The sequence below is a fragment of the Arvicola amphibius genome, chromosome 9, assembly GCF_903992535.2.
Source record: "Arvicola amphibius chromosome 9, mArvAmp1.2, whole genome shotgun sequence".
Lineage (NCBI taxonomy): Eukaryota > Metazoa > Chordata > Mammalia > Rodentia > Cricetidae > Arvicola > Arvicola amphibius.
Genome location: NC_052055.2, coordinates 98071223 through 98095649, shown reverse-complemented (window position 1 = coordinate 98095649; position 24427 = coordinate 98071223). Strand labels below are relative to the sequence as shown.

General features: G+C 40.7%; 1 protein-coding gene across 1 annotated transcript in view; it reads right to left on the bottom strand.

The window, feature by feature from the left end:
- The window catches only part of Mrps9 (mitochondrial ribosomal protein S9), a 49810-nt gene extending 25441 nt beyond the window's left edge, over positions 1–24369 (bottom strand). The window contains exons 1-2 of the mRNA XM_038343982.2: positions 24222–24369; positions 11818–11997 (exon numbers count right to left, since the gene is read on the bottom strand). Coding sequence (XP_038199910.1) covers positions 11818–11997; positions 24222–24356 — 315 coding nt within the window. The 5' untranslated portion in view covers positions 24357–24369. The remainder of the gene's footprint in view (positions 1–11817; positions 11998–24221) is intronic.
- Between the last annotated feature and the right edge of the window lie 58 nt (positions 24370–24427).

Below are 24427 nucleotides of genomic sequence, written 5' to 3'. Positions count from 1 at the left end.
GTCAGAGACTATGAGGAATATCTCATTCAAACCAACACGCCTCCAGATTGCTTGCTAGGGACAAAGGGAGAGGGTGCTTTCACAGGAGCGGGACTACTGAAAGCAAAGGACAGTCATACCAACAGTGGGGAAACTAGGTACCCCACGGTGAAGCTGTAAGGGCTGTCTTCACCCACACTAAATCTGATCATGAGGAAGCGAGCACAGCTCCAGAGTGCACAACAATGGAGCAGCTGAGCTGGTCTGCAACCCGAAACACTAAACAACTAGGGCGACCTGGAAAACTCAATGTAGACCATTTACACAGATGACATTATAGAATTGTTCTGTTAGAAGTGACCATTGTACTGTGGGAGATAATGGCGTGAAGGGTATATACTTAGGTGCTATACTGATATGTTTAGGAGTTAAGCTTGCAAAACCTGATTTTCAATGGGCCAGTCAAAATTATTCTGCACAGAGGCAAGGGAAATGTGGAAAACACTGTCAGATTTATCTATGTGAAGAGCATTTATTCAATAAGCATTCAAATTTCATAGAAATTTGAAACATTTCTAAGTTAAAAGGTAGGAAAAAAATGTCCAAAACTTATAAATAATACAGACTTTTCCATACCCAACCTATCTGAAGAAAGCCATCTCTACCCTATAGCCTCTGTGAGGCCTTGTCCACAAAGCAGCTCCAAGGTGGTCAGCATCAGGGCAAGGCCCAGGTTAGAGGAGCACAGGCAGAGGAGACTATGTAAGCCTGTGAGCTCCCAAGCCGTTCATCCTCCAGTGAGCAGCAGGCTATTGCTGGCATTGCTTTTCAAGCATGAGACAAACTCCTGTGATCACTGAATAATCCTAAAGGGAAACACGAACGTAAGAATCCACACTTTTATATTTCTCAAGCATGGTAAACCTTGGAAAAATCATGAGACAGTTAGCTGGTAGAGGGTGGGTAGGAAGGGAAAGGAAAATCACTGCAACGATTGCTAGGGGGCAGAAACAACCTCCTCAAACGCAAAAACACGTGAACAAAGAACCTGCTGGAAAATACTGAAATTCAATAAAAAGGGGATCTAACTTAAAGAGAGAAGCCCTATGTTAGAATCCAGTTAAAACATAAAAAAGGGAGGGGATAGATAGAATGATAGAACGAGAGAGAACGGTAAATAAAATAAGTCAGTTGTGTGTACTTGATGTACACACAAGTAATAATACATCCTGAAAAGAAAAGACAGGTTCTCAGCATGCTGCCTGCATCTGTTTAGTATGCACGGGACAGTACTGACGCCACCTAACCTATTACTCCCATTCATCTCCTATGGGCATTCTATGCAGATTTCTTCCCCACAAATTCTGAAGCAAACAAAGGACTCAATGGCTTTACTGAAAAAATAATTTTGTTGCTTTCTGGGTTCACTTAACTCTGTTAGCACACAGTTGTTAAAATGTAAGTGAATGCATTTTCAAAATAAATCATGAATAAATAAGAACAAGATTTTTCATTAGTGTTGTGAAGAGTGTAGAGTGTGTTGGGGCAGAACACTAGGCACCATAAACAGGAAAAGCCTGACTCATCCAGAGAAGGGAGCAGAGAAGGGAGCAGGGAACGAGCAGGTGCAGACAGAAGGCACAGAGCCTGTGTGCTTCCCCATCATTCCAGTAATCTGATTGCTGGGTTTGGGATTACGTAAAATACGTTATGAAGGCAGCGCTAAGTGGGAACTCAATAAATGTTATATAAACACAAAATTTTCAGTTTCCAGAAACCATATTATTCCTCCATATTATTTTAAAAATAAGTCATGTATTTACTAACTCTATTTTACAGATGAATCCTCAGTTAAGTAACAATAGTCTAAAAACACCTTGGGTCAGAATTTAATCCTGAGGATGAATTCTGGAATTTGCTCTTCAGTTCTCTCAGGTTACAGATTTACTTCTTTACTGGCTTTAAAGGCACACAGCAATTGAGCAGTAAAATTCACAAGAAAATTCCCAAAGAAATAAAGTTTTATTTAACAAATATTTACCCTATACTGATTCTAGGCACTTGCCAGTTTAGAAAGACAAGTAAGATAGAGCCCCGACTTCATTCTGTCAGGAGACACAGAATCTACAGTGTCAGATACAGGAGCTGATGTATAAAAGAGGTCAAAACCAGGCAGCGATGGTACACACCTTTAATTCCAGCTCTCTGGAGGCAGGGGCAGGCAGATCTCTGTGTTCAAGGCCAGCCTAGTATACAGAGAGATCAAGGACCGGCAAGATGGTTACACAGAGAAACCCTGTCACAAAAACAAAAACCAACCAAACAACAACAAAAACCAGCCGACCAAACAAAAAACAGATGAGTGGTTGCAGCTCCTCCTCTCTGACAAGGACCTGGACTTACTGATTGTGGGTCACACTATAGTTCTTTCCCCTCTACACAGCCATGCATCTCTCCAGAACTAGTCACATTTGTAAGCAAACTAATATGAACGAACCATCTAAATTATGGTGGCACCTAGGCCACCATACAGTTCTCAATTCCCAAACCCAATCCTGTCCCTAGACGTATCCACCATCCACTTCCTGTAACAGCCCCCTTTCCAAAGATTTCTATCCAGCCTCACTATTATTCCAATCCTGCAACTGCTCCAACACCATGATCAAGGCAACTTATAGAAGACGGAGCTTATTTGGCCCATGGCTCCAAAGGAATAAGGGTCTGTCATGGCAGGGAAATGTGGCAGCAAGTGGCAAACATGGTGACTGGAGCAGGAAGAGGAGGCAAACATTTGGAGCTGCAAGTACAGAGCACAGCGTGACTTGAAATGGTGTGAGTTTTTCAACTCTCGAAGCCTGCCCTCCAGTGACACACTTCTTCCAGCAGGCCACATCTCACAAGCCTCCCAAAACTTCACAGTCTTTCTAAGCAACCCACACTGAAGGCAATTATTTAAACCTAATACCTAACCTTCCAGTTGGTACTACTTGTGTCCACCATCACACCAGGCAGTTATTTCAAATTAAATAACAAAACTGGCTGAGGACAGAAAGCTATGTCAAATAAAATTTTTACCTTGGGTAAAGATTACATTCCTCTGAAGCATAATATTGGCATAATAGATAATGTAAAATTTCAGTATTATGATGGGTGAAGTCTGGCCAGCCAGAAGCCCACAGGAAGAAAGCAATGAGGAAAACGAGCTGGTGACACGGGTCTGTCTGTTCCCCACCACTGACCTCTGGTTCCCCAGCGCTGGTGGGAGTTAACAGTCAGGGCAGAGTAAATGGCCCATTCCCCAAAGCATCTGTTTTTCTGTTTGTTTGTTGTTTTGCTTTGGTTCTTTTGAGATAGAGTTTCTCTGTAGCTTTGGAGCCTGTCCTGGAAGTCACTTTGCAGAGCAGGCTGGTCTTGAACTCACAGAGATCCGACTCCATCTTGCTTCCAGAGTGCTGTTATTAAAGGCATGTGCCACCACCATCAAGTATGCTTAAAATGAGGTGTTTCATTTCCAAATTATCATTTGGGTCTACTTGGACCAAGTTTGTTAAGTACAACAGAATTAACCAAAATTTCATAATTCTCTTCCTAAGCAAGCTACACTGAAGATAATTAAACTAAGAAATAAATAACAAACCTTCCACAAAAAGAACCCTAGGGGTGTCAGCTGGGAACCATGCTAATGATTCTTCAAGAAGCTTCAAGTGATGCAGCTAGCCAAAGGCCTGCTTCTGACTTGGCAAGTGTGTATGTGTGTGTGTGTTTGCGCGCGCGTGCGTGTGCGTGCACGCGTGTATTTTCTCTTGCAAGTGTGTTTTAAAAGATTATTTCTCATGTAAGAACCAGACTCTGGTCATAGTCTGTATTAAATATATCATACTCAACCAACTCCAATGCATATGTACATAGACCCGAAACAATAAAAAACTTCTGTTCTAGTCCACGATTAAGGCTGTCAATTTTAAATTCACCCAAAGAGAATGTTAGCTTGAGGAACAGAAAAAAAGAAAGGACATTCTTGTGGGTACTAGTTTAATAGTTCTTATACAAAGTCCCAAAATTCATATGAATTTAACCTGGCAAAGTTCTTCAATGTTTTAAACTAATATCACATGTTAAGAAATTGTTACACATAAAGTTTACATTCAATGACTGCTGCCTTTCCCTTCCCAACACACACACACACACACACACACACACACACACACACAGAAGAAAGTAGAACACACATTCTGTTTAAGTACACCCTTTAAATACTTACTACACACACTACAGTATGACATGGACGCCTAATCTGACTCCCAAACAAAAGGGCTAACAAAAGAGGCAAAGAATGTAAAAGTGCAAAAATTTAAGTCATGTGATACAGTTAACATCATCAGTAAATATCATTATCTCTTTTTAAAAATGTAATTCTTGTTTTAACTATAATATTGGCAATTGGACAGTTTTCTAAAATGAAGGAATTCTGTCTGACTGTATTCTTGGGCTTCAGTCTAAAGTATAAATGGACTGCAGGCTCAGCCCAGGAGAAGCACCAGGTCAGCAATGCAATCTCTATTAATTAGGTATCCCAGCTGGGCAGGGGGTTTGCAGCTGTTAACTTGATCAATGACTTACCTAAATGTCATCTCTACTGATTCGCTTATAAATTACCAGCAAGTGAGACTAATGTACAGGTGCTAATTTATTTAAACTGTTCTCCACAGTTCTACATAGCTTTACAAACTGCATCTGGCACCTAATGTTAGCTGTCAGTTGTACTTAGACATGCCTGTCCTAACGACTCTGTTCATTAGAAGTGAGCACAAATTATGAAATATTGTGAAAAATGATACATCAAATGGAATGGGCACAGCAAATCAATTAGAGAAACTTCATACAGCACATTCACACTGAGGAGAATAAAACATTCTGGTTTTAGAATGAGGTCTATAATACCAATTAAAAAGTAATTGGTAGACTTCAGCAGTGTTATACATCAGTTTGCTGGCTTTCTTCCTGAAACTCTACAGTAATGTAGAACTTAACTTTTAATTCCCAAATAATGGCATTAGTAAATATGAGCACACATCTGTATTCACCGTAGTTAATATTAAGTCAATGAATGTCCCCAACCCAAAATTTATCACTACTGTGTGTTTAGTCAGAGGGAAATACAATATCAGGGCATATCTGTAATGCAATAGTTTTCGGTGCAGAAGAAAGATTATGAGACTCACGGAGACCTTGCAGACAGGCAGTAGTCAGTGTTACTCATGTCGGCTCTGCATCCAGAAGACCTGCAGGTCCTGGCTCCCACCATTCATCCGGCTCAAGGAAACTGAGCCTGCACTGTCACGTGCCACCCCACATTCATGTGTTACAGTTAGCTTCCTACCGTTTTCACAGCCCTCAGAGAGGCCTTCCCACCATACAACCCACTCACTCGGCTCACTGTTCCACCTGACAGATCCCTGCTGACAGTCATGAACTGCTGCAGACAGAAATAATTTTGCACACCCATCAACACGTGGCAGTAGCATGTGGTCTACAATGGTGAGTTCTAGGACAGCCAGAACAATACCCCCCCCTGCCCCCACCACTGTCTACCAGCTTCTGAGCAGGGGCTCCTAATGACATGGAACTCCTAATCCCTTTGATTCCCTTTCCAAAGACTAGGACTGCAGGCTTGTACCAGCACAGTTACATACAGCAAGTGATTACTGAGAAATTCCTTACTGTAGCCTTAAATACAGCACATCTTCCAAATGATAGACATAATTCTAAAGTTAAAATCAATAGTGTCAAGAACTATTTGTATTTAAACTATTTGTATCTTTGTTAACACATTTAGTACCCTCTAAAATGTCTTATAAGAAACAACTAGTGAGTAATATTAGTGAATCTAATTTTCACACATAAATTTTATATGCGACATTCAGTGAAACCAGATTTCTATTCAAACTCAATTCTATAAGGCAACTTTATAAACTAAAAATCAATTGCTTTCTGTTGTAATTCACATTCCTGACAAACTGAGTTATGTCAAAAGCTTAGCTAACAGGGCGGCTAAGGTGGACACACAGACACTTGATGGGAAAAGGGACGACAAGAATCAGTAACGGAGCAAAGCCTGGCCCTGGCCGTTCACAACGGGGACAGCCATGCACTGTCAGCCACAGCCAGGAGTCAGCAGCCCGAATAGAAAGGGGGTCCTGAGGCACTGCTGGATAGCACTAAACTCACCATGCTCTACGAAACGAGACAGCAACTGATTTCAGAAACTGTTAACCCCAAACACTAATCGTGGAAACTGCAAAGCACAGTCCTGAGAAGAAGGCCGCTGACTTGGGATCCTCTACCACGGAAGACACCTCAGGGCTGTTTGGGAAGACTGAATGTGACAGTGGATCAGGCTCCTTGGCAGCATCTCACACATGGGTTTTCGGTATGTGTTAGTTCCTTTCCCTTAACTGGAAAGCTTGCTTTTGTGAAATATTAAACTCCTGATCACAGTTAAAAAGGAAAAACTTACAATATTTACTTTTAATTAATATATTAAAATAAGACAAATTATATAAAAACATGATGTCTTAAACATAATAGCAAATGCAATGGCTGTTTAAAATATTTTTTTGAATTTGGATAAATTGCTTTTGTCTTTGGAAATACCTAAGCACTTTTTCATGTGGAATTTGACAAATACAGCTCATCACCTATACTGTCTCCCTTTCAGTTTATATATATAACCAAGCCACTTAAAAAATAATAGGAAAACAGAAACCATACCAAGTAGATAACTGTAACGCTTTGATAAGAGTTGGTAGTCACTGTCTGCTTTTGCTTTTACATCTCCTAAAATGCCAAAGGGAATCCACTAAAATTAATAAAAGGCCAAGAACTAATTGTAATAAAATGTGAGAATCAGTGAAGCTCATCAGTCACATGCTGCACAGCCTAGTGCAGCAGAATTATGTCACTGGTACCAGGGAAATGACTAACACTCACTTCCATGTGAGCTTTTGGATATGGAACTATGGAAATCACATCAGACAGGAGATCAGGCAATTTCTCCCTTAAATCAATCAATGGTAAATCGCTGTACTCAACAGTATCTCAGGTGAGTCTGCCAAACACAAGCCTGGGGAACGCACAGCGAGCTGAAGGCATGTGGGCCATTATGCAATGGTTCCAGCTGCAGTGTATTGTGTTCCTTGCTACTGATAGTGATGTGAGCAGTAACACTGCCTTGTTCCATGAACATCAGAAGGTAATTAACACGGACATGTTGGCTCACCTATAATCTACTACTGGGGAGGCTGAAGCATGTGTATCAGAGGTGTGAAGCCTCCTTGGGCTACACAGTCCTGTCTCATGTCTACATACACCTTGTCTCAAAAAACAGACCCCAAACCCAAAGAGCTATGAACTGGTACCAGACTCAGAAATCCTCAGCAAAAAGCTCAAAAAGAAATCCATAAATACATAAAATTACACAAACTGATGGAGTGGAATTATCTCATGAACACAGAGGTTATTTTAATATCTGAATATTAATTAGCATTATATACTAGGTGGATTAATAGAATAAAAGACAACACATGGTCACAGAAAAAGTGGTAAGCAATATTCATCATGCTAACCACAAAAAGATTCAACAACGAGGTATGAGAAGTAAGTTGCCAAATGTGATGACGTACCCACAAAACACTTATGGCTAGCTTCACGCACATCTGTAAAACAACGAACACTTTCTCCTAAGTTCCGGCAATGTAGTGGGAGTGTCTGTACCCACAGCCCAAGTTCAAATAGAAAAGGTAGATAGGGAAAAGAAACTAAAAGGCATTCAGAGAGAAAGCAAATGAAGCTGTATGTATTTCCTGAAGATGGTACCACAAAAATTGCTAAGAAGTCAACCGAAGACCCACTCAGTAAACGATCTCAGCAGTACTGTAACTTAAGATCACTTCACAAAACAGACATACTTCATAGAAGAAAAATCAACTTACATATACTTGAAGAATACAGAAAGAAAAGAATTCTACTTATGAGATTTTTTTAAAAAAAGAAATTAAGGCAAAGAAATAAACTTACTAAGCACTAAGCATAGACTATGGAAACTACAAGTCTACTAAGAGATGCTAAAAATATAAGCAAGTCAGATGTGTTGATCTCAGAGATCAGAATGTAACCTTCAAGTAGCAACAGTCATCAAACTGGTCTAGAAATTCAGCAAGTTCCAAACCACAACCCTAGGTGGCTGTTTTGCAGAAAGCAACAAACTACTCCTAAAATTTCATACACGGATTCAAGAGGTACATAGTAGCCCGCTTTATCTTAGGGGGAGGAGGACAAGAATGTCTGTATTTTCCTATTTAAAAGTGTGCTATAAAGCGACAACAATCAAAACGAACTTGCACTGGCAATAGAATAAAAATACAGATAATGGGACAGAACTGAGGGTTCAGAAATAAAACCTTCACATGTATATATAGTTGATTCTTGGTAAAATGGCAAAAGAATTCAATGGGTGAATCAATTCCTTACAACAAATGATACTGGGCTAACTAAATATTCACATGTAAACAAACAAGCCAGACACCTTGTTCAACAACTTAAATTAAGAGCTAAAACCATAAAACCCCTAAATCAAAACAGGAAGGCAAATCTTCATGACTTTGGCATAGTAATGATATAAGTTAATATCTAGAGAATAAAAAGAATGTTGATACAAAAATGTACTCACAGCACACTGCTGACGAGGAAGTAAGAAATATGTTGTTCAGCCCAAGAGTAGAAAAGTAGTAACACGGAGGAATGAAGACACTGTGACAAACTGAGCAAATCTTGAAACCATCAAGCTAAGCAAAGGATGCCAGGGACAAAAGACTGATATCGTATGACTCTGCTAACACAACATGTCCCAAACAAGCAAACGACAAAAAGCAGATGCCTGGGGTAGGAGAGAAGGCTCAGTGGTTAGGAGCACTTGTTGCTCTTGCAGAGAACATGGGTTCAGCTCCCATTATCCACTTGGTGGCTTACAGTTCCAGGGGAATCTGATACCCTCTTCTGTCCTCCACAGACACCAGGCATATACCTGGTGCACATATTTATGCAGGCATGCAGGCAAAACAGTCACACAGAAAAATAAGAAAATAAGTAATTTTTAAATGCATATACTTAAAAAAAGAAAGGAGATGCCTTGAGTTGCAAGTATGGAAAAGGTATCTATGGCTGTGAGACGAGGCCTATACAAGGAAAGACTACTAGTCTAAAGCCCAAATGAGAACATCTTCTTTTTGCATGTGTGCACAATGCTTAGTCTTCAGGAAAATGAAGAAATACCCACATTATCTGAGACAAGTGCCATCACTCCATTTCTTAGATGCTTTCTAGGTTATCATATATATAACGACAGAACAGCACTTATAAGGTCCCTATATTGAAACACCTTTACCTTCAGGGCAATAATATATCCTTCTGGGCTGGGATGTAGCTCTCTTGTTTAGAATATTGTCTAACACATGGCACATGCTTGTAATCCCAGGCTTCAAAGGAGAGGAAGGATGATCAGAAGTTTAATGTCATCCTTGGCTATAGGGTGACTGTGAGGCCAGCCTTAAATATGAGATCCTACCACAAGCAAAAACAACAAAGGAAGACATTCTTTTAACTAAATAAAAAATGTAGGTCTGGGCTTTATGAAGTACTTCTGTACCATTTACAACTAATAAAGACCTTTTTTTTTTGTTTTTAGACTAAAATGCAAAAATCATAAAGATTAAAAATAGCAATCCAGCCAATTCTCTATATTTTATAGATTCAACTATCATCTTAAAGAAATCATGTCTGTATTTCAGCTGCATACTTTTTCCCCTTTCATTATGCTCCAAATGCACCATAGTAAATATGTAAATTACTTTTTGTTATATAAAATTGGTAAATGATCTAGAGATTAATTTAAAGCATTTGGGAAGATGTACAAGCTACATATAAAATACATAGCAATTTTATGTGAAACCTTGGTATCAGTGGGGATTTAGAACTAACCCCCCCCATGATAAATGTACTTAGTCACATGCTGAATAATGTTTCAGTCAACAGCAAAAACCATATGAAGGTACTCCAAAAAATTACATTGGCTAATATCATAACTTTCTTAGTTTGTGTAAGAATACTCTGTAAAATGATAAAATTACCTAATGATAAATTTCTCAGACTATATTCACATGGCTCAGAAATCAAACTACAAAAACAAAAAATAATAAATAAAAATGTTATTCTTCAATTAAAATATAAAACAAAGTTAGATTTTGCTTTAAAAAAATAAGATCCAGCTTTAGAGTTGTTGAACTCCCCTGCTACCCTCTTTGGGGTGTCTAGCAAAACTGAAAGAATTCCCCACCCAGCTGTCCCTACTCTCCATGGCTGCCTGCGGTCTCCCAGACTATGCACCAGGCCAGTCTGATGAGTGTAGCTCTCATCTCTCCTCAAACAAGCTTTTTCCAGTAGATGGAGACCATTACAGAGACCCACAACTGGTTAAAAATGTAGAAAATAAGTGGTCATGGGGAAAACAACCCCAACTGATACAATTATAACACAACCTCTACACTTACCCTCAGAGAAGAGCGAGAGAGCAGAAAGCCTAAGAGCCAGAGGACCAGGGCCCTAACATAAGATAAGATAGTATCTCCTAGACAGGACGGGGGACTACACTCATGAAATCTCAACAACATTGCTAAACAAGATTGGCTAACGATACTACCAGCCAATATGCCAATGTTGATGGGGCAAGGCCCCATCTCTAGAAGCAATCAGTGGCTGCTGAGGGGAAACAGAAACTCAGACAGAAAGGTCAGTTTTTTCCAGGCACAAGCCCCTCACATTCAATCACAATGGTCAGTCCTAACACAAGTACACAAAAGCATCACTAAATGGATTCAGTAAGGTGTGTGTGTCTGTGTGTATACACATATATGTGTGTACCTCCCTCTCCCTCTCTCTCTCTCTCTCTCTCTCTCTCTGTAACAATAAAGAAGTAATGAATCTGAAACATCCAAAGACTTGGAAAGGGAGAGGGAAGGGTAGAAATGATGTTAATAAAGTACTCATGTATGAAATTCTCAAAAAAAAAATCCAGGGGTTAGAGAGATGCCTACAGGCTAAGAGTATCTGTTGCTGTTGCAGAAGATCCAAGTTCTAGCAGCCACATGGTGGCTCACAACTATCTGTAGCTCCAGTTCTGGGGTATCTGATGCCCTTTTCTAACATCTGTATGCACATGGTAAACATATATACAAAGAACATATATCCCCAGTTTGAAAACTGAAAAACCATACTGACCAAGATTACTTAATGGATTTGCCTTGACTTTACTTCTGTTATCACACTTGTAATCATCTACACTACACAACCAAACAGTCCCAAACTCACAGTGGCTTCTATGACCTTGACTCAAAATCAAGAAAACCACTCATTTCTGGAGAAAATCTAAAACTTACCTTTCTTTGTGAGGTTTCAAATAGAGTGGCATGTCTCTTTGAAATTATGGTTCCAAGTATTTAAAAAAAAGAAAAGAAAAACAAAAAGAACTCTAGCCAAGGAGAAGGGCACAGGGAAGAGAGAAATGAAATAATGAAAACAAATAGGAAATAAGCCAAAGTAAATTGATCAAAGCTGAAGTTATTTTAAAAATTACCCAAATAATGTGACATCTCGGAAAGAAAGAAAAAGAAAAGATATGCTTCCAACTTGCTTCAACAGAGGCATCTTCCTTTGTCCTGATGTAAATTTTACAGAGCCAAAGGGTTTATGCAGAATCACTTTCCCATCAAAGTTAACTGTACTCACGTCAATATCCTCTTCGGTAAAGGTTTCCGGGTCTTCTCCCATCATGTTGGCTAAGTGTCTCTTCCCTATGTTGAAGTCTTCAATCTGCTTTTTAATAAAATCTTCTGTATATGATTCCTGTCTTGAGGCTTGGACATTCTTCTTTGATGTTACAACTGTGGTATGGATTAGCTTTAATAGCTAAGGAACATAAATGGAAAGAAAAGAAAGTTTTTGAAATTAAATAGTGATTTAACAGGTCACTGTCTCTAAATAAAAAAAATCCTCAGTCAACAGGCATTCAGAAAAAAAAAAAAGACCTTCCAACCAAGGTGCTAGAACTAATAATAATCTCTGCTCAGAAATTTACAAGTCCATTAATTCAGGAGCATCTCAACTCATCAGAGCTGAAATACCTACAAGCAGTATGCTGTGCCTCTTGACTGTAAATACCACTGTTGGTACTGTTAGGTCCATGACAGTGAGCTGTCACACTGAATGTACAGACAATAAGGAGAGCATGACCACATAAAACAAACAAACAAACATGCCAGGCGTGGTGGCACACGACTTTAATCCCAGCACTCAGGAGGCAGAAACAGGTAGATCTGGGTAAGTTTGAGGTATCCTGGTCTACAGAGTGAGTTCCAGGACAGGGTGGTTATACAGAGAAACCCTGTTTCACAAAACAAACATACAAATCCAGGCAGCATGCCTTTAATTGGCACTCAGGAGGCAGAGACGTTTGCGGGTTGTGGTAGTGATGGTGGTAGTATCTGTGAGACTAGCCTGGTTTACTACAATCAGGCTTCCGAATAGCTAGGAATACATAAACAGAACTCTCAACAAACAAACAAACAGGCAACTGCATGAATCATGCAGACAAGAGGATTGAGGACGGTACCAAGGCCTTGTGGGCACTCCCCTTGTTTGAAGGGAGAAACACAAAAGTGTAGGTTTGGCTGAGGACTTTATTCTCCTCCCCATATATATCTTATATTATACATTAACTTACATAAATTTATATAATGAAGAAAATAACACTATAAAAAAAGTATTTCACTCAACATTAAGATTTCTCGTCAACTTGGCTCAACATGCTAACTGTAAATGAAGGCTTTCCGTCTTTCTTGAGGCAGCAGCAATCACACTTGCTGTTGTGGGTCCTCCTATGCTACAGCACAACAAACTTCCTTCCAAGGTATCAACACTTCACCTTCAATGAACAGGGTCAATGGTAAAATAAGACAGACCTTTCTAGTCTTCTCTTAAGACCTGAACTGAACCCTTTTATGGCTGCCCAGCAAATTTAAACACCACTAATAACATAGACTCCAAAGTCACAATCTTAGCAACACTCTGATTTCCTGCCTCACACACATCAAAAACCTCCTTCACACACAAAAGCCCAGCTTGCCTACATTCTTCCCCTTCCAAGAGTCTTAAATTCAGAACAATCTACAGTAATTTGCCACTAAGGTTGCAACAAAAAAAATGAAAGAAAAGAATACAGAAAACATTACAATACCCAATTAACAGTAAAACTTACATTCTGAACCGCCTCTGGATTAATCAGGTGAAAACTATTTTAACCCCAGTCTTTAATGGGTAAGAAACAGCAATTTAAAGTTCCTTAAAACCTTAATTTATTTTGGCTAGGAGAGCAGAGCTTCACCTCTGACAATTATATCCTCCTACTGCAATGCTTTACAAAGTATTATCAACGAGTAAAAACAAGATCACCAGTGGCTTGGGTTCACAGCAGTTCTTGTCTTGTTTTGCTTTTCCTGATTCAGTTATTTGAGGACAGAAGATGAATGTGATACAACTATTTTGAGATGGAGAGATATCCACCTAACTTACACACTGCTATAACTGCTGTATTTTATTATTGGTTACAGTTGTTTAAGCTCTTATTGTTCCTAATTCATACGGTAAACCTTATTGTAGATATGTAATGGGAAAAACACAACATATAAAAGGCTGGGTACTGGCCGTAGTTTTGAGCATCCAGCGAACTCAAAAGCATCAGCTGCTGGAAGGGCGGCCTACCAGAGTCAGCCTGCTTTAGAGACAGAGCCTATTTTAATAACGGGGCTCACAGGTTTCTCCAGCCTAGGAGTTTTATCACCTCATGCATTTAACAGTTGACAGAGTCTTTTAGCTGGTTGTTTTTATGATCCCAGGCCTAATCAGCAATGGGGAATCTTGCTTCCTATGTAGTCAATAAAACAACAACAACAACAAAGCTTTTCTGCTTTAAAAATCTAGGCAAAAGCATGAATTTGGGGCCCAAGGTACAGCAATACAGTAGATCATTATTTCAATGGTCTCAAAGCCAAAACAACCCATACACAGTACAAGCAGATGTTCTGACCATGGTGAGGACAGTGCACTCAACTGCATTTGAACCCGTGATTCAAACCAACCCAGAAGACAGTCTCTTAGGTTACCCCCACTACTCCTCCCAGCAGCCAGCATCATAGGCACCAGATCTGAGCCTCGGGTAAATAGGGTCCATGCTCTGCAGTAAAGGATTCTAGAGCAGGGGCACCATCAAGGAGGAATGTGGCAATCCACCTGCAAGAAGCCTGTGAGATGCCTGATGGACATTCCAGGATGCAGATGGCTCTGTGGATGCACACAGCAGAGATGTGAGACAGAGGGATGTATCTGCTAAAATCTACTGAAGTTGGGCATGGCAACACACACCTTTAATTCCTATTTGCAGAAAGCTGCCAAGTCTGAGGCTAGCCTGAGTTATACAGTTAGAACCTGTCTCAAAATAAACAAAACTTGGATTGGGGAGACGCTTCAGCAGTTAAGAGCACTTGTTGTTCTTCCAGAGTGTTGAGGGCTAAGCTGATCTTAGACTTTCCCTGACACCCTGGTGTATGGAGAAGGAACACAGCTCCTTTTCTAAACCAGGTACACACTTGGCAGAGCCAGTCCATAGCCTGGAACTGGGCCTAGGGAGCTTATCTCTGAGGCCCTGGTGTAAGGAAGAAACATAGTTCCTTCCCTGAAATCAGGAAGATACTTGGCCGAGCCAGTAATAGCCTGGGCCAGAGCTTCAGGGAGTTGTGGTTTCAGATCCTGAGAACTCAACTCTTCTTCACCTGAGGGGCAATTGGTTATCTATCCAATCCTTGAAATATTCCATGCTCCCCTTGTGCAACACTGTTCAGTTAGGTTCCTGCTGACTTCTGTCCCATAGTTTGATGTTTTTTTGCTGACTCTGTCCCATTTTCTCCTATATAATAGCATGTAAGAAGCTGTTCTTAATAAGCTTTCTTGGCATAAGACATAGCTTATGCAAGGCCTCCTGATTCTTAGCTTTTCTGATCTCACGCATCTTCTGATCTCCTGGTCCTCTCTCAGGACCACATAACTGAAGACAAACCTGCTGGTCCAGGTCACAGAGGACACCCATACCAAGCAGCTCACAAGCCCCTGTAACTCTGGCTGCAGTGAACCTGACAGCCCCTCTGGCCACTCCAGACACCCACATATATGGCATATACTCACACAGGCACATCAACAAAAATAACTTTTTTTTTTTTTTTTTGCAAAGCCAAAACTGCTTGACAGATGATATTGAAAAACCCTTGGGAATGGAAAATGGCAGGTATTAATTAACGCTATGGAAATATAACTCTTCCATGTAAAGAAACACCTTATAGCCAAGGCAGAGAGGTAAAAATCATGTCTTATGACTAGAGTTGTGTGTGTGTGTGTGTGTGTGTGTGTGTGAAATAAATGAGATGGACTGTGATGATTAAAGGGGAGGTATGATGAACCAAATACTTCCCTTTCAGGGCTCAACGTGTAGTCAGAGAAACTACAAGCAAGCATTCACACTGGTGTGAACCAGAGTTCCAACCACACTGTCTCTGTAATAATCTGTCAACCATTGCTTCCCATCAACTTGAATGCTGAGTAGCTGATGAGAGCTGCATGCTACAGCACACAATACCCTTCAGAATTAACCCTGTAAACCTCCTGGGATATCAATGCCAATACTTTTCATTTAAATCCTAGGCCCTAGAGAGGGTGCGCGCACGTGTGTGTGTGTGTGTGTGTGTGTGTGTACTTACGTACATGTGTGTAACCTGAGGTTTCAGGAAATGAAAATACCCTATTTACGTTGGTTTTGATAGCTGTGGTCTCATCATCCACCTTTACATTTTTCGTTTCTATCCACTTAGGAAATTAGACGATACCCACTCAGCTGTCCCCAAATACTCTGCACTTCAGTCACGGCAACGATATTTCCTCCACACACCAATTCCCCTGTTCTATTCTGGCCCCTTGTTTCTGCCTTCTGTGCAGTGCTTACACCTCCCTTCCTAAGTTCTTCTCAATGTCCGCAGTACCAGTTCTACTTCTGCAGCTTTATTGCTGGTCTATCTTCAAACTCCACGCCTCAGTATCTTCTCTCCAGCATAGCCTGTCATGCCTCAACTTAAAGAGCTATCCCTCACTTAAACTTTCTAAAAATGTCCTTGATGATGTGAAATGGTTGTGGTAAAATAAGATTTTGTTTGTTTTGTTGTTTTTTTTTTTTTTTGCCACCTCTTACTTAGAGAAGACCCCAAGCCCCTGGAGGGTAACCGAAACCACAGATAGCTCAAAAGCTCACATACTATTTCCATATATGCTTAACTTCTAAAGAGTAGCACAGTAGATTAGCAGCAGTAATTTACAATAACGTGGACAAGTCTAACTAGATGCTGTGACAGAAAAAGTCCTATGAATGTGGTCTCACTACCGAGGGTCAAGACAGACGCTTGAGGACTGGAGCTGACCACAAAGAGCGGAAACCACAAAAGGGAAGGGCTGCTGTCACGCTTCCACCCGGTTACATGAACATCTATTTCTAGCTCTTCATCTATCTGGGCTGCTGTGCCTTTGCTGCTTTGGTTCCTACATCTTAGCATCTTCTCAAGTGAGAGAGTTGATTACTGACTTGAAGGTTTCTTTCCCCACTTGATTTGTTTCTTCACTTGTCAATCAAATTCTCTGGAGTTTGTGACATGAGATGACAGCTTTCCTAATTTTAATGTAAGTGAGGCCTAAATATATTTACAAAAGTTTTTACTGTTCATTTAAAAGACTTTTACAGATGACCCTAATTTGGAACATTTTTTTCTCAAAGACTTAAAAATACGACATACTGAAATTCATAATACTTGTTATAACACAAGAAATAGCTCAACGAATATATTTCTTCTTAAAGGTTCTGAATTATTCCAGCAATAAGCTCACAGAAAAACATGCATACAGAGTGGAGTCTACTACTCATTCGTACAGTCCATTAAGGCGAAGCGGAATGAAACCAGCCAACCAGACAGACAGCGTTTTAGACAAGCGCAGTTCCAGTTCTCAGAGAGAATTGGTTCTCGGAGAGAATTTCTTTGGACCATAAACAATCCTGATGGAACCAGCTACAGGTTCCATCCCCAACTGCAGACCCATGGTGCCAGAATTTTCATCAGACTTTTGTTCAAGGAATAGTATAGACACAACGTGACAAATTTGTTTCTTTTTAAAGATAATCAGTGGGTCAGACAACTATAATTTCAATCAAGCTGGCTGCCAAAGAGGCAGATACATCCTGACAGCTCTGATGTCCCAAATTTGGCCAAATGCCAGTGTCAACATTACTTTAACGGTATTATAGCAGTATCAGGCTGTTTCTTTTTAGTTTAATTGGCTAAAAACGGAACAAAGAAGGCTGTTCTGCTACTATGACTAGAAAAGGTAGAAAAATACTTTGAGGAATTTTTAAAAAGGTAAAGACAATTCACATCAGAAAACGTGAATGGAAAGAAACTATACAAGGACTCCAACAGAGGAAATACAACGACTTCTTTGAACAGATGTATAGCTGAATCAATTAGAAGCTTCTGGATATAAGCAAAAGAAAGCTCATTGACGAACTACGCAAAAGGTGCCCATGTTCCTATAAATAACCCTATGAAACTCCCGGGGTCCTAAAACCAAAGTGAACCAAAAGACACAAGGTGAAAGGCTGCCAGCTGAGGAGAGGAAGGGTTAAGGATGACAAGGGGCGATAGCAGGGGACTGAGGATGATCACTATTCACTAGTTACATGTATAAAAATGTGATAATGAAACATACCATGCATAAGTAATATATACCAATGAGCATTTTATTTTTGTGAATGTTTAATAGTTCTTTCTAAGATCTTTTTTAAAATGTGCATGTACCTGCTTGTCTGTATGTATACCACATGCACACAGGTGCACATAGCCAGAAGAGGGCACTGGATCTCCTGGAACTGAAGTTATAGGCAACTGTGGTCACTCGACGTGTGTGTCCAGGCCCTCTGCAAAAGCAGCAAGTGTTTTTAATCCCAGAACTATCTCTCCAGCCCCATTTAAAAAATAAATTAAAAAGACTACACAATTATATTAAAAGTAGGCAGGGTGTGAGGAATTCTCTGACAAAGAAAAATACAAATTCCAATGATTCACAACAAGTTCAATAAGATCAGAATGTGGCCATTAAGATTAAATGAGATACCAACTATCTTATCTCTTATGTTCAAGATCTCAAGCAAGTTATTACCTAGAAGGGCTAAGCTGGGTCAGGTGTCCCAGGTCACAGTTCTTCTAGAACATATTCAAAAACAGACAAAAAACCCAAATACTGGATTCCTCTTGAGGTGTTAACATGAAGGGGAAATGACTGCTGCTTGCATTTAGCAAGACATTTTGCTAAACTGTCAATGAAAAATTTGCCATTCATATTCATTCCACAATCACGTATATTAATGCATTCAACATACTTACCAATCAAATAAAACACACAGACCATATCTGAATAATGATTAAAACAACCCAATAACTATAAACAGTTATAGGTGCAACTGTCGGGGAAATATGAGTATGGTGAGCATAAGCAAGGCTGTGACAACAGCATCACTCACAGTAGCAACAGTGATGGCATGGAAGCTATGCTTAGAGCAGAGGAACGCCCTGATTCTGTTAGCGACGTACTTACTACTCAAGGACAAGTCACAGAACAGAACATCTGGATTTACACTAGCCACCTCTAGGGGACAGAATGGGTAGAAGAAAGGGAGGGAACAAGATGGGGAGGTATGGATCTATTATCAAGCTTTCTTAAAATAAGTTTGTAAGTTGCTACATAAAGAAAACATCAGTTTTAATGCAGAGGTACTTGAATAAGTAGGGCAATGAGGGAATGCACTAAAGCTTATCCAGGACAAGATGGCATCTTAAAGGGAACAAACACCTCACTAAAGACGTTATCGTTCCCACTACAGCTAAAAATATACACTCAAGGACTGGGCAGAGTATCTGACTAGAGTGCATATGGCCCAGGGTTTGACCTTTAGCATACATACCACAACACAGACATACAACATATATGAATGTGTATGTCTGTCTGTAGATATGTGCTTGTGATGTATAAATACTTGTGTGTATGAATAATACTAATATCCAAATATTATTTACAGAAGATAAATAATTTACAAAACTGACTACATCTGTCTCATAAAATGCGAGACAATTTTTAAATGCATCATTTAAAGTACCTTTGACCACTAATTAAAAAGTAATTATTTTTATAAAGCCCTTCTGTAGATCAACACAGCAATGTGCTAAATATAGGATGTTACAGCCCTTGGGAATTCATGAGAGAGAAAATGAAGAGATACTTTACATACAGACGGGAACAAATTTACTATGACCATAATATACAAGGATTAAGCCATCAAATGCCAGGGATCATTCTTCTCTGGAAGATCATCTAATCAGCAAGGACATCATGTTGGATTTGAAAAAATAAAAGATTTAGGTATTAATAAAATGCTTAGTAGAAAACAAAAAGTAAAAAGATTTTTCACCAAAATTTTGCAGCAATATTTTCCAAGATAGCAATGGTTCTACCACTTTTATTTGAAAAGCTATAGATATATAAAAAGCTAAAACAGCATACCTACTCTATTAAACTATAATCATAGAGGGTTTTAAAACTCATGGGTTATTTTCAAGAGCATCACGAAAGGGAACTTATCAGTTGTTCACAATAATGCCAACACTATTTTGTTCACTTGGGCCAAGTTTAAAATAAAACCAAACCAAACCCTTCACTACCTAAAAGAGCAGAGCAGACACAGACATGTAACAGAATTTCTAACTCCTCTGGCACCACTGAGATGGAGGGAAAATTAGCCTATCTGCTTCTAGTTCCTTGCTTTTCCCCCTAGTCTGAGACAACCAGCTAAGCAGGGCATTTTCCCTAGCTTATACACTGCAGCAAGGCTACAGGGCCCAAGAGTAAAGCTGCTGTTCAGGAACTGGCAAGGAACTCAGATCTGCTGTAAGCAGCAATTCTCTGCCGATACAAGCGGCCTTCTGACTTCATGCTAACAAAATGGTCATGTGCTGGCTAGTTTTTGCCAACTTGTCACAAACTACAGTTAGCTGGAAAAGGGGACCCTCAAATAGAAACAGCCTCCATCAGATTGACCTATGGGGCATTTTTTGATTAATGACTGATGTAGTAAGGCCCATCTGTGGGTGATGCCACCCAATCCCGAGAGGGGGGCAGGACAGGAAGTTTTGGGTTGTATAAGAAAAGCTGAGCAAGCCGTAAACAGTCAGTAAGCAGTGTTCCTCTGTGCTCTTCAGTTCCCGCATGGAGCTCCTGATCCAACTGATTCCCCTTGATGAGGAGCTGTAATGTCTACACTCAAACAAACCCTTCCCTCCCCAACTTGCTTTTGGTCATGGGTCTTATCACAACACAAAGAAAATACAGCTACTTTCTGTGAAGAGCCAGGAAGATGATCAGATATGACAGACCACCCATCACAGAGGGAGGCACTACATGTGGCCATAATGTGCCTGGTTTGCTAACTCCAATCTCTGACTCAGTCCCTAAGTGCTATCCAGGTATTTGTTGTTGGAATCCACTATGATTTCTCTGTACCTGTTTATAACTTTCTAGGTGCAATTATACCTTTCTAGAGCATATTAACTACATAATATTTGTAGATAATATATTAATAGCTCATACAAGCTCATTCATATATATATATATATATACATATATATTACATTCACACACACACACACACACACACACACACACACACACACACATTACTAACTGCTGCTGGAGCTTCCACTTTCCTCTCCCCTCCTCTGGGAAGGTGCCCGTGCTCACCTCTCTAACCCTCTGCCAGCTCTAGACTGAACCGGGTAAACACATTTCTGTGGCTCTTCTGTACTACTTTCTGCAAACCTCTACAGCACATTAGAGTCCAAGTATGCGAGGGTGAACTTTATGAAAGAAAGTTTGGTCACTCACACAGACTGCTATCCTTAACCAAACTGGGGATTCTCAGAGATTTGTGACTGTGTTGGGGCATAATACAAATGGGTATACTGTAAGAATGGCAGAGGAAATCAGCTGACAAGGGTCCCACCTGAGAACCAGGAGTCACACCAAACCAGGAGTCACACCCAAGTCAGGCCTGCTTCCTTTTCTTCACTGCACTAGAGTTTCTGAAAAAATTTTACTGTCACCCACAAGCTCTGTCTATATCACCAGTACACACTTACCAGTGTAAACTAAATGCAAACACACTAGTTATGAAACGGATTCTATTACTCTATTACCTCTACTCCTTTCTAGCTGTTCACGACCTCTGAAGAGATTCCATAATTAATGGAACATGACCCAAATATGAAATGAGGGGAGTTAGTTGGATAGTGTTTTATTTGCTCATGAAGTCATTAATTTTTGTTTGTTTTAGAAAACATGGGCCCAAGAGAAATACAGCTATTAATGTTGAATGCTGAAGTAGATAAGTGTTTTTTAATGCCAACATCAGGAAACATTAATATTTCTGACAGGCTGTACAAAAAAAAGGTTTCTAAATGTCTTTGTGAGTGTCTACAAATGTGTGTGTGTATATGTGTGTGCATGTGTGTAGGGGGCAGGGAGAAGTGATTTGAAAGAGGAAGGCCCAATAGGCTAATAAATTTGATGCTTGTTCCCTAGTTGCTGGAACTGTTTGGGGAAGGATTAGGAGGTGTGGCCTTGCTGGAGGAGGTATATCATTGGGGGCTGGGCTTTTAGGTTTCAAAAGCCCACACCAAGTTCAGTCTCTCACCACCCCCTCCTCCTCCCTCTCCTCTCTGTTGCTGCTGCTGCTTATGGATTAGGATGCAAGCTATTAGCCACTACCTCACTCCCATAGCTGCCTGGCTCCACGCTCCCAACATGATGATCATGACTAACACTATGAAACTGTAAGCAAGCCCTCACTAAATGTTTTCTTTTATAGGTTGTTGTGGTCCTGTGTCTTTTCACAGCAAGAGAAAAATGACTAAGAACAGTGTGTGTGTGTGTGTGTGTGTGTGTGTGTGTGTGTGTGTGTGTGTGTTTGTGTGTATGGAACAATTAAGGATCTAAAGCAGTTAAGTTTTTCAGCTATTATTTAAGATGTATTTCATGTGGCAAAACATATGCTGTGGTGGTATTCAGAAATTTGGAGAGTCAGCCCTAAGACAACCATTCCTTGTGAGTGGATCAATTTTCATGGGTAGTAGTCAACATTTGAGTACCTGGCTCAAGAGATGCTAGGTAAACATTTGGCAAACTGGGATGGGTCATTTCAAGAGTGGACAAGGAAATAAACATTAGCAAAGGCCAGTCCCATCCTCTGACATTAACAAGCAAATCCTGATGCAGACAGAAAAAGGAACACTCCCATATCTCAGTGACAGAATGAGAACTGCAGCTGTCCTTGGGGACAGCGATATGAAATGCTGGAACTGGGGATACACATATCGTTTGCAACAATAACCTCACATGTGAAAATCTCCACAGAAATGACAGCACAGAGCCAAAGCAACACACGTACTTTGACAGCATTAGCAGGGAGAAAGCAGTAAGCAATTAGAACTTCCCTTAGCCAGAATAAAAGACTTAGTTTTAAAAAAAGTAAAAGGGATGTGACCCGAAAAGGTCTATCTTTAAAAGACATGCATGTTACACATAATTATAAGAATATGGAGAAAGACAGAAGGGTAGACACTAGGTTCAGAATGTAAGAGAGGGAGAGCCCCATAAGCTCACTATCACAATAAAAATATTCTGTATGCCACAGTTCATCTCATGCAATTATGTGTATAAAGAAATATTCAACAGCCAATGGTGGTAGTGCACACCTTTAATTCTAGCACTCAAGAGGTAGAGGCAGGCTCTGAGTTCAAAGCCAGACTGGTCCACAAAACAAGCTCCAGGACAGATAGGGTATACACGGAGAAACCTTGCCTTAAAACAAACAAACAAGCAAGCAAACAAAAAAAAAAAAGAGAAAAACAAAAGAAAAAATAGAAATATCCAAAGAGAAGTATAGAAGAAATAAAAAAGTCTAGTACATTTTCCAATTTACAAAAACAACAACAAAACCCTAGATGCCTGATGGATCAATGGACAGGTTGACTGCAGCACAGAAAAAGATGACCAGTCATTTTGCAAAACAGTTTTAAGATCCAGTACTTAACTTCTCTGCAGTATCTGGTTTTTGGTACTCTCTCTCTACTTAGAACGTTGTTTGCCAAGGCCCACTTCTTTGGCAGCACATTCTCAATCTCTTGAGGTCTCTTTTCTGGCCTGTTTGTACTTTACGGCCCAGTCCCTCTGCATACTCCTGTACCACAACCTCTCTGTGTGCTATTTCCTGGGCTTCAGTAAGCACCTACAAGGTAACGTGACTTAAAAGTTTAGGTCTCCCTCTATGTCACAAACACGCCTACCTAGGGTCTACTGGAAATCCCCGGTGGAACACCCCACAGACACCTTAAATACAATCAGCCAATACTACACCCGGCTTCTTCCCTCACTCGGTGGCCCTTGTCAGTGGACCCGCGATGCAAGCAGGTAACAGACGCAAGCTGGAAATCACAGCTTCACAATGACCCCAGGATTGGGCGAAGCGGACAAAACTCTGCCCTCCAAGATGTCAGAAGACAAAGTTTCAGGAAAAAAAAAAATACGGAAACTGAAGTTCCACAATGTGAGGCACTTATATACAGTGTATGTCCCCCACCCCCTCCACGGAGTGGTGTTCCCCACGATGTTTTCCGGGTCGCAGCAGGGGTCAGCTCGCCTTCTCCCCCTGGGACCGATCGCCACACGTAGGCAGTAGCTAAGCTCCATCTGCGGGAAGCTTTGCCTAGCGGCCCCAAGGCTCAAGAAGAGGCTGCTGAGGAGCCGAACCGCCCACTCCCACACGGGACCTCCGATCTCTCCCCAACACCTCAGGGCCGGGGGCCACAACGGACAGCGGGCTGCCCGGCAAGGTGAGCCGGCTTCACATCACCCAACCACGCGAACTGCCATCGCAGGCTTACCTGGGCCCTGGGACCTGCCTGCCAGTCAGTCGCCGAGGTTGTCCAGTACCCGGGCCTCTGGCAAAGGCTAACCCTAACCGCGTGAGAGAGCCGACGGGAAAGCGCCCGGCCGCAGGACACACAGGGCGCCGCCATGTTGGCTGGGAACGAGGGCCTGGAGGGAGGGGCGAGAGGCGGAGCCTAGAGACCGCGCAGGCGCAGACCGC